The sequence below is a fragment of the Rhinoderma darwinii genome, chromosome 4 (genome assembly GCF_050947455.1).
Source record: "Rhinoderma darwinii isolate aRhiDar2 chromosome 4, aRhiDar2.hap1, whole genome shotgun sequence".
Classification (NCBI taxonomy): Eukaryota; Metazoa; Chordata; class Amphibia; order Anura; family Rhinodermatidae; genus Rhinoderma; species Rhinoderma darwinii.
Genome location: NC_134690.1, coordinates 13280137 through 13298744, shown reverse-complemented (window position 1 = coordinate 13298744; position 18608 = coordinate 13280137). Strand labels below are relative to the sequence as shown.

The following is an 18608-nucleotide window of genomic DNA, read 5'->3' as shown; positions in this document are numbered from 1 at the left end:
AGAGCTGAATTTGTCATTGAACGCTTTAGAATTGTATTCGCTCCACTAGTTCAGGTTTCCTCTGGCATCTGTAAGACGCTACTGTGAAGAGGTCTGATGCTGCACCAAGTACTCTACCTGCAGATGTAGTAGAACTCAGTTTCTTTCCTTGGTGCTGATTTTATTGTGCACTATGACAACTCTCTGAGTACAGATAATGTAGTGGATGTTACCTGCAGTCCTATGTAACACCACAGATAACACAGTGATAACTCTCTGAGTACAGATAATGTAGTAGATGTTACCTGCAGTCCTATGTAACACCACAGATAACACAGTGATTACTACATTATCTGTATTCAGAGAGTTATCACTGTGTTATCTGTGGTGTTACATAGGACTGCAGGTAACACTACTACATTATCTGTATTCAGAGAGTTGTTACCTGCAGTCCTATGTAACACCACAGATAACAGTGATAGCTCTCTGAGTACAGATAATGTAGTAGATGTTACCTGCAGTCCTATGTAACACCACAGATAACACAGTGATAACTCTTTGAGTACAGATAATGTATTAGATGTTACATGCAGTCCTATGTAACACCACAGATAAAACAGTGATAACTCTTTGAGTACAGATAATGTATTAGATGTTACCTGCAGTCCTATGTAACACCACAGATAAAACAGTGATAACTCTTTGAGTACAGATAATGTATTAGATGTTACCTGCAGTCCTATGTAACACCACAGATAAAATATCAAATCAGGGGAACGCCGTCAGAGGCTGAAACCCCATCCTTGTCATGTCTATCTGATACAGCTGTAGGGTTTGGTACAATGTATCAGAGCTCCCTGTTATAACATGCCCTATAGATTGCAAATGATCTGTACAAGTTTTCATTCTGGATGTAAACTATAATTGTTGTTGATCACTGACAACAAGCAGTGATATTGAAAATAGTGATAAATTATCTACTGCACAGGAGTTCTAGGGCAAGTTGCGTCTTACAATGGAGGACATAAAGTGTGCCAAATTAATGGACATAAACATGAGTACGTGGCCCCGTAGATTTACAACCTCACTAAGACCCTGTTTGGCCGAGCTGTAATATAAACCTCCGCTCGCCCCCCAAAAACATTAGCGGAGGGAACAAGGTGGTCACTGGGGAAGTTTTTGCTACTACTTACTTTTCGGAGTCTCCCTCAGGCAGCAGTGGTGATTTGCGGGTGTTCTCAGCCCATGACTAATGCTGCGTACAAAGTCTGACCTGTCCTGATCCTCGATGGTCAGACTGACTAGTAAGATAACTCTGCCTGGCAGAACATCTTAGGTGTTCCTCAACATTAGAACCCACATTATCTTCTCTACAGAAGCTTCTTATATGAAGAGACATGGTCCTAACAGAACCATCCCATTATGGAGATGTTCCGGGGACTTCCTATGAGAGTGGCTGGAAAGAACAGTGCAGGGGAGACATTAATGCTGTCTCCCCTGCCTTTCTGCATCTATAAATCATCACCAGTAGTGATCACAAGCCTCGCATACCATTTCCAGAGACATAGTAGACTTGGTTACGTGATAACGGTGGATGAGCTGGCTGCTCTCCCTGGCCGGGACACGCTGGGGATTTATGGGGTCAGCATGGCCGCACCAGGGATGGAGAGGCTGTGACTGCAGATTTGTCACCAGGATGTCTATTTCTCTCTATCTCCTCCAGCAGTGTATGGATGACCCATTTCATGTTTTTAGAGATTCGGCTCCTGCAGTGACTGATTTCAGGGTTAAGATGTTCTGCAGTTCTGAGTGAGGGACATTTCTCCTGTGATGGGAGGAGGATAATCAGGACACTGATACTCTACCACTACCCCCATCAGATACCTGAATTGACAGTCTACATAATCGGTACAATCTGTGCATTCAAAATGCAATAATTATTTGGAGATGATCAGCGTTACGTAGGCGCCGCTCTTCTCTCTGGAGGTAAAAAATCACCTGTTACAGATTTGAAGGAGCTCATCTGTCTATAAAGCTCATTGTGCCCTAAAAAGTTGTGCAACTTGCTAATATTCTTTTATATTTCAATTCCTCACCATTTTCAAGATCTCTACTTGCTGTCAGTAAATAGCATCATTGTTTCAGGAAAACCTGTCCTGAATCAGTCCTGCACAATATATCCACTAGGCAATCATCTGTGATCTAAACTAAAACATACCTGTGTCCTACAAACTCGGAGAGGATTACATGGAAGGAAAACTGTTACAAACTGCAACTGTGTAAAGCGCAAACACTGTACAGCAATTTGATGTAGGAAATACTAAGTGCCCCCTTGTATTATGGAAGTACAACTAGGTTGATGGAGGCATGTCTGTGTACAAGCATACTAACTGCTTTCAACAACAACCAGCAGAATTGTGAATTCAGCTCTGGAGTATAAAACAGGCTGTTACTTCGGATCAGTACAGGATATTTCATGTATGTACATAGTGACTCCACCAGCAGAATAGTGAGTACAGCTCTGGAGTATAATACAGGATGTAACTCAGGTTCAGTAGAGGATAAGTAATGTAATATATGTACACAGTGACTCCACCAGCAGAATAGTGAGTGTAGCTCTGGAGTATAATACAGGATGTAACTCAGGATCAGTAGAGGATAAGTAATGTAATGTATGTACACAGTGACTCCACCAGCAGAATAGTCAGTGCAGCTCTGGAGTATAATACAGGATGTAACTCAGGATCAGTACAGGATAAGTAATGTAATGTATGTACACAGTGACTCCACCAGCAGAATAGTGAGGGCAGCTCTGGAGTATAATACAGGATGTAACTCAGGATCAGTACAGGATAAGTAATGTAATGTATGTACACAGTGACTCCACCAGCAGAATAGTGAGTGCAGCTCTGGAGTATAATACAGGATGTAACTCAGGATCGGTACAGGATAAGTAATGTAATGTATGTACACAGTGACTCCACCAGCAGAATAGTGAGTGCAGCTCTGGAGTATAACACAGAATATAACTCAGGATCAGTACAGGATAAGTAATGTAATGTATGTACACAGTGACTCCACCAGCAGAATAGTGAGTGCAGCTCTGGAGTATAACACAGAATATAACTCAGGATCAGTACAGGATAAGTAATGTAATGTATGTACACAGTGACTCCACCAGCAGAATAGTGAGTGCAGCTCTGGAGTATAATACAGGATGTAACTCAGGATCAGTACAGGATAAGTAATGTAATGTATGTACACAGTGAATCCACCAGCAGAATAGTGAGTGTAGCTCTGGAGTATAATACAGGATGTAACTCAGGATCAGTACAGGATAAGTAGTGTAATGTATGTACACAGTACCGCCACCAGCAGAATAGTGAGTGCAGCTCTGGAGTATAATACAGGATGTAACTCAGGATCAGTACAGGATAAGTAATGTAATGTATGTACACAGTGACTCCAGCAGCAGAATAGTGAGTGCAGCTCTGGAGTTCTAGGACAAATAGACCCAGGTAACTGGCTGGCACATTTAATTAATTATATTTAATCACAACACAGAATTTGCCAAAGGCAAAAGAAGCCTTAATTTCCCAGATGCCACAACTAATATATAATGAACCTAAAACATAACTTTTACTTACTTTAGAATAATAGACAGAACAGACTAACAGATTATCGGGGCTAATACCCCCGAGGACACCCCGTCTGGTGGTGCATCATGTCGGGGGGGGGGGGGGGGGGGGGGGGGCTGTCTTCATTTTAAATGCATTGCTGTGTTTCAGCAGCGCTCCCTGAATGTGGACGGCAGCCCCGAGTTTAGGAGAATCTATAATGTGGAAATCCTTTTACGTTTGGTAAGAGACATTTGCTGGCACATTGTTGCAATATTTAGAACGCTGCTTGTCTCTCACTATTGGCCCGCGATATAAGTGTAGACGTGCGGTTTGTCTGTTCTGTCTGAATCTACAGTGAATGAATCCATTAGTAGGTCAATTATCTATTCGTTGTGGTGTCCGGGGCGTCTTTTGCCTTTGGTGAGTTCGGTGTTGCGATTAATATCTCTGGACGTTATTCACATGGTGCGATATTCCATCATGAAGGGGATGGTCTCGGGAAACTCTTTGTATACTGCAGCTGATCTGGCGATTATCTGATGGTGGTCGGTCCGGCTTAGAAGCTGCGGTGGACCATACGTTCCCCTTGTCAATCAGGTGCCCTCATCCTCGGAGTGCTTCTTTATGAAACCATGTTGGCAACCTGTGCATTGGGTCTGTTCGGCCCAACCATGTTGGCTAATTGTGTGGTGCCTGGAGAAGTGGATACTGGGCAGGTTTACTCCATCCTTGAGGGAGGTTGAAGTAGCCACAAAGGCCTCATGGAGGTTCTTCTATAATATGCCCTGGAGGCCACCATATAGTAGCAGCCTATGCCCCCGGTGCCCGCGTCTTTATCTGACGTGTCCCCATCCTCTTCTCCCCTAGCTACGTCTGCATCGCCATGGAGGCTCTGGACCAGCTGTTGATGGCGTGTCACTGCCAGAGCATCAACTTATTCGTGGAGAGTTTCCTAAAGATGGTGGCCAAACTCTTAGAATCCGAGAAGCCAAATCTCCAGATCCTGGGGACTAATTCTGTGAGTATATCGGCATGTGCTGTATCTATAGTCTCCAGCCACCGGTGCAGCGGGCGGAGGGGGTGCCCTCTAGACATTTCTGGTGCTGGTTTTCAAGGAGAAAAGCTCCAGCAGAATCGTCCATCAATCATCACCATCATCATCATCATCATCAGGTTGTAGGTGAAGGTCCTGCAGCCCCAGAGATATTACATTAATAATGGATCCCGGCAAAACCAATGGAAAGGACTTAGATACACCAACCTGGCAGGTGGTATTATATATGACAGGCTTAGATACACTGTTCAACAGACTGTATCGCACATGATAGGCTCAGATATATGGTTCAAAAGACTGTATCACACATGATAGGCTTAGATACACCAGATTAGCAGCACAGTATCTCACGTGATCGGCTTAGATACACCAGATTAGCAGCACGGTATCACACATCTATCTATCTATCATCATGTGACAAGCTGGAGTAATATATTTTTTCGTATTCCACTTACATTTGGAAATATTACATTAGACTGGTCACGTATTTGCCCCTTTAATTGTGAGTAGATGTAAACATTGGGGGCATCACATGGTTTGTTGACATATTTATTACCTGGACATGCGGGGGTTTTCGGGTCTCATAAATTCTCCAAACTCCCCTAATTTCATGACCATCTCAGTAAATATGTAATAAAGCACAACCCCTGCCCCCCCCCGCAGGGATAATCCTCGGGGTTCACATACTTATTATTTCTATCATTACATTGTATGTTTCTGGTCGTCCCTTGATAATAATCTCTTCACGTGTAATGTCCAATGGAAGCAGAAAGTCTAAAATAAAATCTACAGGGTTCAGAAACGTTGCGGCGCTGCCGTATCCGTGAGCACACGAGGAGTTTATTGTTTCCATCTGTTGATTCATCCGTCAGTTTGTCAAGTTTGCCAACATTGAGGAGGACACCCCGTCCTACCACCGCAGCTACGACTTCTTTGTGTCCCGGTTCAGCGAGATGTGTCACTCCAGCTATGAAGATATGGAGATCCGGACAAAGTAAGTACCAAGACTTGTCACCCCTGATACCCGCCGCATGGTTTATTGCCCCTAACGGACAGTCAGTGCTCCAGTCCCTGCGTTTGGTGGCACAGTCCCTGAATAATTTGGTTTAATGACCTATTCGCGGGTGTTCAGAAGCATGGTTCCAGTTGTGTGCCCATTGGTTTGACGCCCCAGACTCTGCTGTTGAGTGTCCTAGACCTTAGAGTCCAGGTCTTTCGTGGTGTCCACTGGTCAAGCCCTAATTCACATGACCGTGTGTGCCACCAGAGTCCCGTCCGTGATCCGTGGAAAGATAGGACATGTTCTATCATTTCATCGATCGTTTTTCACGGACCCGATTCACCCACTAAAGTGAATTGGTCCATGAAAATGATCAAGTGCCACTCGGATTCCATGAAAAACGGCCCAAGTGGCACTCGGTCGTGTTCAACTGGACTTAGCGTTTCAGTTGTGAGTGTCCAGTAGATTAGTGTCCGAATCCATGGTGTCTAGTTGGTTGGTTCCTCAGTCCCTACTAGAGTGGGTTTCTTTCACAGTTCCTGAAGTCCACTGTTTTTTTTTGTCCTAGTCCCTGATGTAATTCAGTTTCATGCAAAATTCCCTTGTCTCCATTGGATTGGGTTTCCAGATTTGTGCCCATTTATTTTGATGCCCAGACTCTAGTGTTCAGTGGTTTAAGGCCCGGACCTTAGCGTTCAGGTCTTTGGTTTCCTAGTGCTTGGTGTCGACTCATTTTGAGTTTGTCCTGGGTGTCCAGTTGTTAAGGGTCCCAATCCCTGGTGCTAAGTGTTGGGTGGCCCAGGTTCGGTGTCTAGTGGATGGATTCCTTAATCTCTACATTAGAGTTGTTTGTCTCAACTACTGGATCGCAGGTACTAGGTGTCCCAATCCCTGGTGTTTAGTGTTTTGGTGGCCCTTGCCCTGTTGTCTAGTGGTTTGATGCCTGAATCCCTACTTTACAGTGGTTTAGTTCCACAGTTTTTGGTGTGCACTAGTCTTGTGCCTGGTGTCCAGTGGTTTTGGTCCCAGTCGTAATTCGTTTTAATGCCAAAATCCCTGGGGTCCCAGTTTCTATCTATCCTATCTATCTATCTAATCTATCTATCTATCTATCTATCTATCTATCTATCTATCTGTTATTTCCTTTTAATTGGTTCTGCATACCTCTTTACAGTTTTTGATGCAAGTATTAATATATCTTATATTCCTGTTACTTTAAGGATCCGAATGGCAGGAATTAAAGGTCTTCAGGGAGTTGTCAGGAAAACGGTTAACGATGAACTTCAGGCCAATATCTGGGATCCCCAACATATGGATAAGATTGTACCATCATTACTCTATAACCTCCAGCATGTGGAAGAAACAGAAAGGTGATGCATTACACCATCTGGGGAAATAGATCAGTTGCCCTTATTTTGCTCCACCTTGAGACCATCTTAGACTTTTACATACAGAGGGCCTCTACCTTTGGCGGTCCATAAAGCCTTCAAGAAAGAAATGTTAGCTAAGTAGAATACACTCCGCTAACATTTATTTCTTGAAGGCTTTATGGACCTCCTGCCTGGCACTGACCTCTAGGCTTTTGAGATTACAATGACAGATCATAGCTCCTCTTTTGAAGTTTGCTTTACATTTACAGTTTACATAAATTCTCCTTCACTTTGTAAATATTTTGCTTTACCTGTCATGTTACGGGTTTACTCCATGTCTTTTCATGAGTCAAATCCACATCTGGGTTCAAAATTATTATGGCCGCTACTCGAGATCAGTTCTTTGCTAACAGGCAGCATGCCTGAGCTGTGCAGTGCCTGGTGCAGACCAAATATCCAGGATAAACCACGTCAGCGCTTTTTGCAGACACTGAACTAGCAGGGCATGTGAAATTCTGCAGTTTCTTCAATGAACCACATTAGAATATGCCTTGTGCAGACACTGAGCCAGCAGGGGGCTAAAGAAAAATGTGAAACCTGCAGTTACTATGATGAACCATGTCAGAGTATGCTTTTTTTGCAGACACAAAACCAACAGGCTACTATAGGGCATGGGAAACCCTGCCGTCATACAGTGAACCACATTAGAATATGCTTTGTTTAGACACTGAACCAGCAGGGATTAAATAGATATGTGAAATCTGGCGGTTCCTACAACGAACCACATTAGAGTATGCATTGTACAGACACTGGACCAGCAGGCTACTGTACGGCATGTGAAATCCTGCAGTCCCCACAATGAGCCACATTAGAGTATCCTTTGTGCAGACGCTGAACCAGCAGGGGGTGAAGAAAGATGTGATACCTGCAGTTACTACTGTATGATGAACCATGTCAGAGTATGCTTTTTTGCAGACACTAAACCAGCAGTATGCTGTAGGGCATGTGAAACCCTGCAGTCCCCACAAGGAACCACATTAGAATATGCTTTGTTTAGACACTGAACCAGCAGGTATTAAATAGATATGTGAAATCCGGCGGTTCCTACAACGAACCACATCAGAATATGCATTGTGCAGACACTGAACCAGCAGGCTACTGTACGGCATTGAAAATCCTGCAGTCCCCAGAATGAGCCACATTAGAGTATCCTTTGTGCAGACACTGAACCAGCAGGGGGTTGAAGGGAGATGTGAAATTCTTCTTTACTCAATAAACCAGTTAGAAACTCATGCACACGTTAATGCCCTGTACGACTTATTACCGATCTGCAGGCACTCTGCGTTCTGCCGTATTGTTACTTTGTGGCGCAAATTATTTTACCCCCTGTAATACGGCATGGGGTGGAGCCACCCATGTAAAAACCTCCTTGCTCCCCCCCCCCATATAAAGTCAGAGGCCCATGAATGTACCGTATGGGCTAAAAGCAGTAACATAGATCTGTGCCAAACATATCCATAATACAGTCACGAGCATGAGTATTTGTGCAAAAACTGAACCGGCAGGGGTCTACAGAGAGATTCACACAACTACTGCTACGTGTGGACAAGGCCGGAAAGAAAATCGGCAGAATTGTGAATGCAGCTCTGAATGAGACTGGAGAATAAGACATGATGTAACTCCAGATAAGCCCAACATAAGTAAAGCAAAATATTTGCATATTCGAGATCCCCTCAGACGTGAAGCTCCACCTTGAGCCCATCAGTTACTAATACTTCTGCTGTTTTGTTTTGTCCTGACCATGGTCCCGGCGGCTCAGGTACTACTAGTCCTTATGTTCTGCCTTCAGCTACTTTTCTGCCATCTTTGCTCTCTCGTTCTTGTCTTAGTCTTTTTGCTTCTTCTCGTTTTGGCTTTGGCCATTCTTCTTCTGTACTTGTTTATTTCTTGCATCCGTAGCTCTGTCAGTTCTCCTGTGTATATGAACCTGTGTGCCTTACCCGTCTCATCCTTCACCATTGTCCTGGGTGAAGCTAAGACCTGGCAGCCACAGAGTACTGGAGGGATTATCCTGAAGGGAAAAGGGGCTGTCCTAGGTGGAAGAGCCTTGAGGTACGTCCTCAGGTCCTCAGGACGGTCTTGTGTTTGTCTCGGCCATCATTGATGTATTCCTTGTACTTTCTCATGGTCCATTTGCTCTACTCATTGGCTTTAGATTTTGACGTTGACCCATCCTTGGTCCTGTGTCTTTATACACTGCCCATACATAAGATAGAAGCCAGCCACGATGACCAACCTGACCTTTTTGGCCAACCGTAGGAATCTTATACCAATGAATGTTCTTGATGCTTGACCCGTGGTAGATCATGAATGATCTCTTCCATGGACCTCTATGGTGGCAAACCTACATGTGAAGGCGCCCAGGAAGGAGGGTTCTTGGGTTCACTCAGTCTTGTCTTGCGCTACCGGCCTTGTAGAGATAATGTGTCCTCTTCGTCGTGGAGTCGGACCCAGCGCCTCTTGCTACGGTGCTCCAGGCAAGTTTAGGGTCATTGCGTCATGATCCTCCGCCTTAGATTGGTATTAAGGAGGTGGCACATGACACAATTACCCTAGTTCTGCCTCCAAGGACCATGCCAAGAAGCCACATGAAGAGGGGACTACCAGGGCAGGGGTGGAGGAGCTCCGCGTCAACAAAGACCAGAACGGGAATGTTTTTGGGTTGCCATGCTCAGAAGGCAGACGACGTATGGATGATACATCCTATGTCAGATTTTTTTATCTCTGTGTATGACCAGCTTACGATTGTCCACCTTCTACTGGGTGACTGTTTGGCGCCCCCGTTGCCTTCCTTACCTCTTGCATTTTTCTTTTTCTAAATCTCTTGCTCCCTCCTGGTCTTCAGAGGTCCATGATTCGTCCTCCTCTGTCACCTTGTTAAAATTCTAGGCAGCCGTTTCTCGCTTTGCGAGAAAGTTGGGTGACCATGACGGCCATATGGGTTGTCACTCAGTTGGACAGAAGGGGACGGGGCCATTGGAGATTTTGCATGTAGAACTGATTGTTCACTCTCAGATAGATTTTGCTTTATACTGACACTCGACAAGATTTACTTACCTGGGGGTCTGCAGCTGCTGTGAACCCCAGGAGCTTCCCCATTGCGGTTCTCCGGCCAGCTGTCCTCCTCCTTTCCTGCATCAAAAGCATGGGAAAAAGGTTGTCGACCATCATTTCGTTCTGTATCTAAACATAATTACCGGCTCTGTAGGCTTCAGTGATGTCTCCTGATCCCGCAGCGCCTGTAATGGGTTGCATGAAAAATTAAAGCGCAATTCCGCCCAATTCAAAGTGCATGATCTGCACCATGATTGGGAGGGGTGACTTAAGAAATGGCAGCGTAACTACCCTTGGATAACCGTACGGAACGGGAGGGTAAATCAAAGGGGTTGTCAATCTATACGAGAAATCTCCTAGCCCTTCTATTTTGTATTTTGCAAAGCGCCATTTATTAAGCAGGCCCACCCTATGGCTACCTGATTGCGAAGAGTCCTGTTGAGACCCCTTGCGACCAATGGGGGATCCACTCTCTGCAGGGCATATGAAGCATGACAGTAAAAAGGTCATGTGTCCTCCAAAGTAAGAGCAACTCTTTGCATAAGCTCCCTACACTGGGTAATAGAAGGGGTTCCCAATTGGGGACTCCTCCTGTGATATGCCCTAATAAGCCGTATGCATAAGGGTTGTCCATAGAGGACAAACCTATTAAACTAATGGTTTCCGGAATGAGAACCATGTCCAGATCTTGAACATCTCTCTTTTATGCTGCAGTCATACACGTGTGGAATTGCCCTTTAAATCCATTTGTGCATTTACGCCAACATGCTGCATTGTGCCAACCATATAAAAAAAAATAAAAAAAAATATTAAAAAATAAAAAAATAATATGCTGGAGTACTGTGAATTTACAGTGACACCTAGTGGTCATGACGTTTGTTTCATACTTAGTCGGTCGCCATCGCCCATGCAGAGCGCAGATAAAGAGAAAGAAATCCCAGCCGAACTGGCCGAGCGCTGTCTACGGGAGCTGCTGGGCAGAGCTGCCTATGGAAACATCAAGAACGCCATCAAACCCGTACTCATGTGAGTGTACGCTCAGGCGTTAACTACTTATCCATCGTTTGATTCATTGATTTCCCCCAAATATCAACAAATACAATTGTTTTGTCCCTTTAAAAAGGGGCGTGGTCAGCCGGTCACCACCTGTATCGGCTCATTACACCCGTTATTTGCTGCAACAATGGCTGCTCCACCTGTCATACAGATGTGTAGTTGGCACAAATTTTTGGGATGTTGCCCAAATATTATTGATGACGAGGAATTACTAATATGATACGAATCTGATATAAATATTAATTCCCCCCCTTCGTGTCTGGTGCTGGGTTAAGCATGTGGGTCTGATTCTTTATTTACGTTTTTCAGGCACCTCGATAACCATTCCCTGTGGGAGCCGAAGGTCTTCGCCGTACGATGTTTTAAGATCATCATGTATTCAATACAGGTAAGAACCGGGCGTAAAATAGGCGCAGCATCCAAAGGGTTAACTGCAATTTCTAATTATAAAGTTTTCAACTTTTATATAAATAAATCTTATTCTTTGTATAAGGAGTGAAAACATTCTTGACTATCTTCAGAGGCTAAAAACACGTCCTTATCATGTCCACAGGTGCAGGCTTCGTTGCAGTGTAACAAGTTCGGCATGATCAGACAAATCACAGGCTATAATGCTTTGGAATACATTAGTATAAAAGAATTAGGGTTTGAGGTTCAATCAACCAAAAGATAATGCGGGAAATTTATTAAACACTGAAGGCCGGAATTCTGGCGAAAAGGAGTTACATTGTTACGGCGCTCCCGACACTTTTTACAAATCTGGGTGTAGTTTTGGGGGGATCCACCTATTAATAAATTAAGCACATTTCATTTAAACTTTATGTTAAGACTGGAGTATAAAAGCCAGTCTTAATAAATTCCCCCCATTGTGCATGGAGTTTGTATGTTCTCCTCATGTTTGCGTAAATTTCCTACAGGTACTCAGTTTTTTTTCCACATTAAAACTACTTTAATCCTGCCCCCTATATACATAAATATAACTACTATAATACTGCCCCCTATACACAAGAATATAACTACTGTAATACTGCCCCTATATACAAGAATATAACTACTGTAATACTGCCCCTATATACAAGAATATAACTACTATAATACTACTCCTATATACAAGAATATAACTACTATAATACTGCCCCCTATATATAAGAATATAACTACTATAATACTGCCCCTATATACAAGAATATAACTATTATAATACTGCCACTATATACAAGAATATATCTACTATAATACTGCCCCTATATACAAGAATATAACTACTATAATACTGCCCCTATATACAAGAATATAACTACTATAATACTGCCCCTATATACAAGAATATAACTACTATAATACTGCCCCTATATACAAGAATATAACTACTATAATACTGCCCCCTATATACAAGAATATAACTACTATATTACTGACCCTATGTACAAGAATATAACTACTATAATACTGCTCCTATATACAAGAATATAACTACTATAATACTGCTCCCTATATACAAGAATATAACTACTATAATACTGCCCCCTATACACAAGAATATAACTACTATAATGCTGCCCCTATATACAAGAATATAACTACTATAATACTGCCCCTATATACAAGAATATAACTACTATAATACTGCCCCCTATATATAAGAATATAACTACTATAATACTGCCCCTATATACAGGAATATAACTACTATAATACTGCCCCCTATATACTAGAATATAACTACTATAATACTGCTCCTATATACAAGAATATAACTACTATAATACTGCCCCCTATATACAAGAATATAACTACTATAATACTGCTCCCTATATACAAGAATATAACTACTATAATACTGCTCCCTATATACAAGAATATAACTACTATAATACTGCTCCTATATACAAGAATATAACTACTATAATGCTGCCCCTATATACAAGAATATAACTACTATAATACTGCCCCTATATACAAGAATATAACTACTATAATACTGCCCCCTATATATAAGAATATAACTACTATAATACTGCCCCTATATACAGGAATATAACTACTATAATACTGCCCCCTATATACTAGAATATAACTACTATAATACTGCTCCTATATACAAGAATATAACTACTATAATACTGCCCCCTATATACAAGAATATAACTACTATAATACTGCTCCCTATATACAAGAATATAACTACTATAATACTGCTCCCTATATACAAGAATATAACTACTATAATACTGCTCCTATATACAAGAATATAACTACTATAATACTGCCCCTATATACTAGAATATAACTACTATAATACTGCTCCTATATACAAGAATATAACTACTATAATACTGCCCCCTATATACAAGAATATAACTACTATAATACTGCCCCCTATATACAAGAATATAACTACTATAATACTGCCCCCTATATATAAGAATATACCTACTATAATACTGCCCCCTATATACAACAATATAACTACTATAATACTGCTCCCTATATACAAGAATATAACTACTATAATACTGCCCCCTATATACAAGAATATAACTACTATAATACTGCCCCTATATACAAGAATATAACTACTATAATACTGCCCCCTATATACAAGAATATAACTACTATAATACTGCCCCTATTTACAAGAATATAACCACTATAATACTGCCCCCTATATGCAAGAATATAACTACTATAATACTGCCCCTATATACAAGAATATAACTACTATAATACTGCCCCTGTATACAAGAATATAACCACTATAATACTGCCTCTATATACAAGAATATAACTATTATAATACTGCCCCTATATACAAGAATATAACTACTATAATACTGCTCCTATATACAAGAATATAACTACTATAATACTGCTCCCTATATACAAGAATATAACTACTATAATACTGCTCCCTATATACAAGAATATAACTACTATAATAGTGCTCCTATATACAAGAATATAACTACTATAATACTGCTCCTATATACAAGAATATAACTACTATAATACTGCTCCCTATATACAAGAATGTAACTACTATAATACTGCTCTTATATACAAGAATATAACTACTATAATACTGCCCCTATATACAAGAATATAACTACTATAATACTGCCTCCTGTATACAAGAATATAACTACTATAATACTGCTCCCTATATACAAGAATATAACTACTATAATACTGCCCCTATATACAAGAATATAACTACTATAATACTGCTCCTATATACAAGAATATAACTACTATAATACTGCTCCTATATACAAGAATATAACTACTATAATACTGCCCCTATATACAAGAATATAACTACTATAACACTGCTCCTATATACAAGAATATAACTGCTATAATACTGCTCCTATATACAATAATATAACTACTATAATTCTGCCTCCTATATACAAGAATATAACTACTATAATACTGCCCCTATATACAAGAATATAACTACTATAACACTGCTCCTATATACAAGAATATAACTGCTATAATACTGCTCCTATATACAATAATATAACTACTATAATACTGCTCCTATATACAAGAATATAACTACTATAAGGGCATGCCCACACGTGGCGGATTACCTCCGCAACTGTCCGCATCAATGCCACACTGAATCTGCGTTGCAGATTCTGCGGCGGATCTGCCCAAAATGTGCAGTAAATTGATGCGGACTAGCTGCTGCGGACTGCGGGAAAAGTGCTTCCCTTCTCTCTATCAGTGCAGGATAGAGAGAAGGGACAGCACTTTCCCTAGTGAAAATAAAAGATTTTCATACTTACCGGCCGTTGTCTTCGTGACGCGTCCCTCTTTCGGCATACAGCCCGACCTCCCTGGATGACGCGGCAGTCCATGTGACCGCTGCAGCCTGTGATTGGCTGCAGCCGTCACTTAGACTGAAACGTCATCCTGGGAAGCCGGACTGGAGACAGAAGCAGGGAGTTCTCGGTAAGTATGAACTTCTTCTATTTTTTTTACAGGTTGCTGTATATTGGGATCGGTAGTCACTGTCCAGGGGGCAGAAACAGTTACTGCCGATCGCTTAACTCTTTCAGCACCCTGGACAGTGACTATTTACTGACGTCGCCTAGCAACGCTCCCGTAATTACTGGAGCTCCATTGACTTCCTCAGTCTGGCTGTAGACCTAGAAATACATAGGTCCAGCCAGAATGAAGAAATGTCATGTCAAAAAAGCAAGACGCATCCGCAGCACACATAACATGTGCATGACAGCTGCGGACTTCATTGCGGAACTTAGAATCTCCATTGAAGTCAATGGAGAACTTCCGCCATGAGTCCGCCACTGCTCCGCAACAGACAGAGCATGCTGCGGACACCAAATTCCGCACCGCAGCCTATGCTCCGCAGCGGAATTTTCAGCCTCGTCTAAACGAAGCCTACTAAAAAGAAGTGGAAGTCAATGCAGAAACGGCTCCGCTGCGGATTAACGCTGCGGAGTGTCCGCAGCGGAATTCAAGAGCAATTCCGTCACGTCTGGCTTTGCCCTAATACTGCTCCCTATGTACAAGAATATAACTACTATAATACTGCCCCCTATATACAAGAATATAACTACTATAATACTGCCACCTATATGCAAGAATATAACTACTATAATACTGCTCCCTATATACAAGAATATAACTACTATAATACTGCCTCTATATACAAGAATATAACTACTATAATACTGCCTCCTATATACAAGAATATAACTACTATAATACTGCCCCCTATATACAAGAATATAACTACTATAATACTGCCCCTTATATACAAGAATATAACTACTATAATACTGCCCCCTATATACAAGAATATAACCACTATAATACTGCTCCTATATACAAGAATATAACTACTATAATACTGCCCCCTATGTACAAGAATATAACTACTATAATACTGCTCGTATATACAAGAATATAACTACTATAATACTGCCCCCTATGTACAAGAATATAACTACTATAATACTGTTCCCTATATACAAGAATATAACTACTATAATACTGCCCTCTATATATAAGAATGTAACTACTATAATACTGGCCCCTATATACAAGAATATAACTACTCTAATACTGCTCCTATATACAAGAATATAACTACTATAATACTGCCCCTATATACAAGAATATAACTACTATAATACTGCTCCCTATATACAAGAATATAACTACTATAATACTGCCTCTATATACAAGAATATAACTACTATAATACTGCCCCTTATATACAAGAATATAACTACTATAATACTGCCACCTATATACAAGAATATGACTACTATAATACTGCTCCCTATATACAAGAATATAACTACTATAATACTGCCCCTTATATACAAGAATATAACTACTATAATACTGCCCCTTATAAACAAGAATATAACTACTATAATACTGCCACCTATATACAAGAATATGACTACTATAATACTGCTCCCTATATACAAGAATATAACTACTATAATACTGCCCCTATATACAAGTATATAACTACTATAATACTGCCCCCCATGTACAAGAATATAACTACTATAATACTGCTCCTATATACAAGAATATAACTACTATAATACTGCCCCTATATACAAGAATATAACTACTATAATACTGCTCCCTATATACAAGAATATAACTACTATAATACTGCTACTATATACAGGAATATAACTACTATAATACTGCTCCCTATATACAAGAATATAACTACTATAATACTGCCCCCTATATACAAGAATATAACTACTATAATACTGCCCCTTATATACAAGAATATAACTACTATAATACTGCCACCTATATACAAGAATATAACTACTATAATACTGCTCCCTATATACAAGACTATAACTACTATAATACTGCCCCTATATACAAGTATATAACTACTATAATACTGCCCCCTATGTACAAGAATATAACTACTATAATACTGCTCGTATATACAAGAATATAACTACTATAATACTGCCCCCTATGTACAAGAATATAACTACTATAATACTGTTCCCTATATACAAGAATATAACTACTATAATACTGCCCTCTATATATAAGAATATAACTACTATAATACTGCTCCTATATACAAGAATATAACTACTATAATACTTCTCCCTATATACAAGAATATAACTACTATAATACTGCTCCTGTATACAAGAATATAACTACTATAATACTGCCCCCTATATACAAGAATATAACTACTATAATACTTCTCCCTATATACAAGAATATAACTACTATAATACTGCTGCTATATACAAGAATATAACTACTATAATACTGCCCCCCATGTACAAGAATATAACTACTATAATACTGCTCCTATATACAAGAATATAACTACTATAATACTGCCCCCTATATACAGGAATATAACTACTATAATACTGCTCCTACATACAAGAATATAACTTCTATAATACTGCTCCCTATATACAAGAATATAACTACTATAATACTGCTCCTACATACAAGAATATAACTTCTATAATACTGCTCCCTATATACAAGAATATAACTACTATAATACTGCCTCCTATATACAAGAATATAACTACTATAATACTACTCCTATATACAAGAATATAACTACTATAATACTGCTCCCTATATACAAGAATATAACTACTATAATACTGCCCCTATATACAAGAATATAACTACTATAATACTGCTCCCTGTATATAAGAATATAACTACTATAATACTGCTCCTATATACAAGAATATAACTACTATAATACTGCCCCTGTGTACAAGAATATAACTACTATAATACTGTCCCCTATATACAAGAATATAACTACTATAATACTGCTCCCTATATACAAGAATATAACTACTATAATACTGCGCCTATATACAAGAATATAACTACTATAATACTGCCTCCTATATACAAGAATATAACTATTATAATACTGTCCCCTATATACAAGAATATAACTACTATAATACTGCCTCCTATATACAAGAATATAACTACTATAATACTTCTCCTATACACAAGAATATAACTACTATAATACTGCTCCCTATATACAAGAATATAACTACTATAATACTGCCCCTATATACAAGAATATAACTACTATAATACTGCATCCTATATACAAGAATATAACTACTATAATACTGCTCCTATATACAAGAATATAACTATCATAATACTGCTCCTATATACAAGAATATAACTACTATAATACTGCCCCCTATATACAAGAATATAACTACTATAATACTGCTCCTATATACAAGAATATAACTACTATAATACTGCTCCTATATACAAGAATATAACTACTATAATACTGCCCCTATATACAAGAATATAACTACTATAATACTGCCCCTATATACAAGAATATAACTACTATAATACTG

At 39.9% G+C, this 18608-nt stretch overlaps 1 protein-coding gene across 4 annotated transcripts in view; it reads left to right on the top strand.

Moving 5' to 3' along the window:
- Positions 1-18608, top strand: part of EFR3B (EFR3 homolog B) — a 181960-nt gene that overhangs the window by 102978 nt on the left and 60374 nt on the right. For 3 of the 4 annotated variants that reach the window (XM_075860833.1, XM_075860834.1, XM_075860836.1), the window contains 6 exons: positions 4467-4617; positions 5526-5647; positions 6874-7023; positions 8983-9135; positions 11029-11163; positions 11503-11581. In XM_075860833.1, the coding sequence (XP_075716948.1) occupies positions 4467-4617; positions 5526-5647; positions 6874-7023; positions 8983-9135; positions 11029-11163; positions 11503-11581 (790 nt within the window). The remainder of the gene's footprint in view (positions 1-4466; positions 4618-5525; positions 5648-6873; positions 7024-8982; positions 9136-11028; positions 11164-11502; positions 11582-18608) is intronic. The other variant, XM_075860835.1, reaches the window with a different exon arrangement.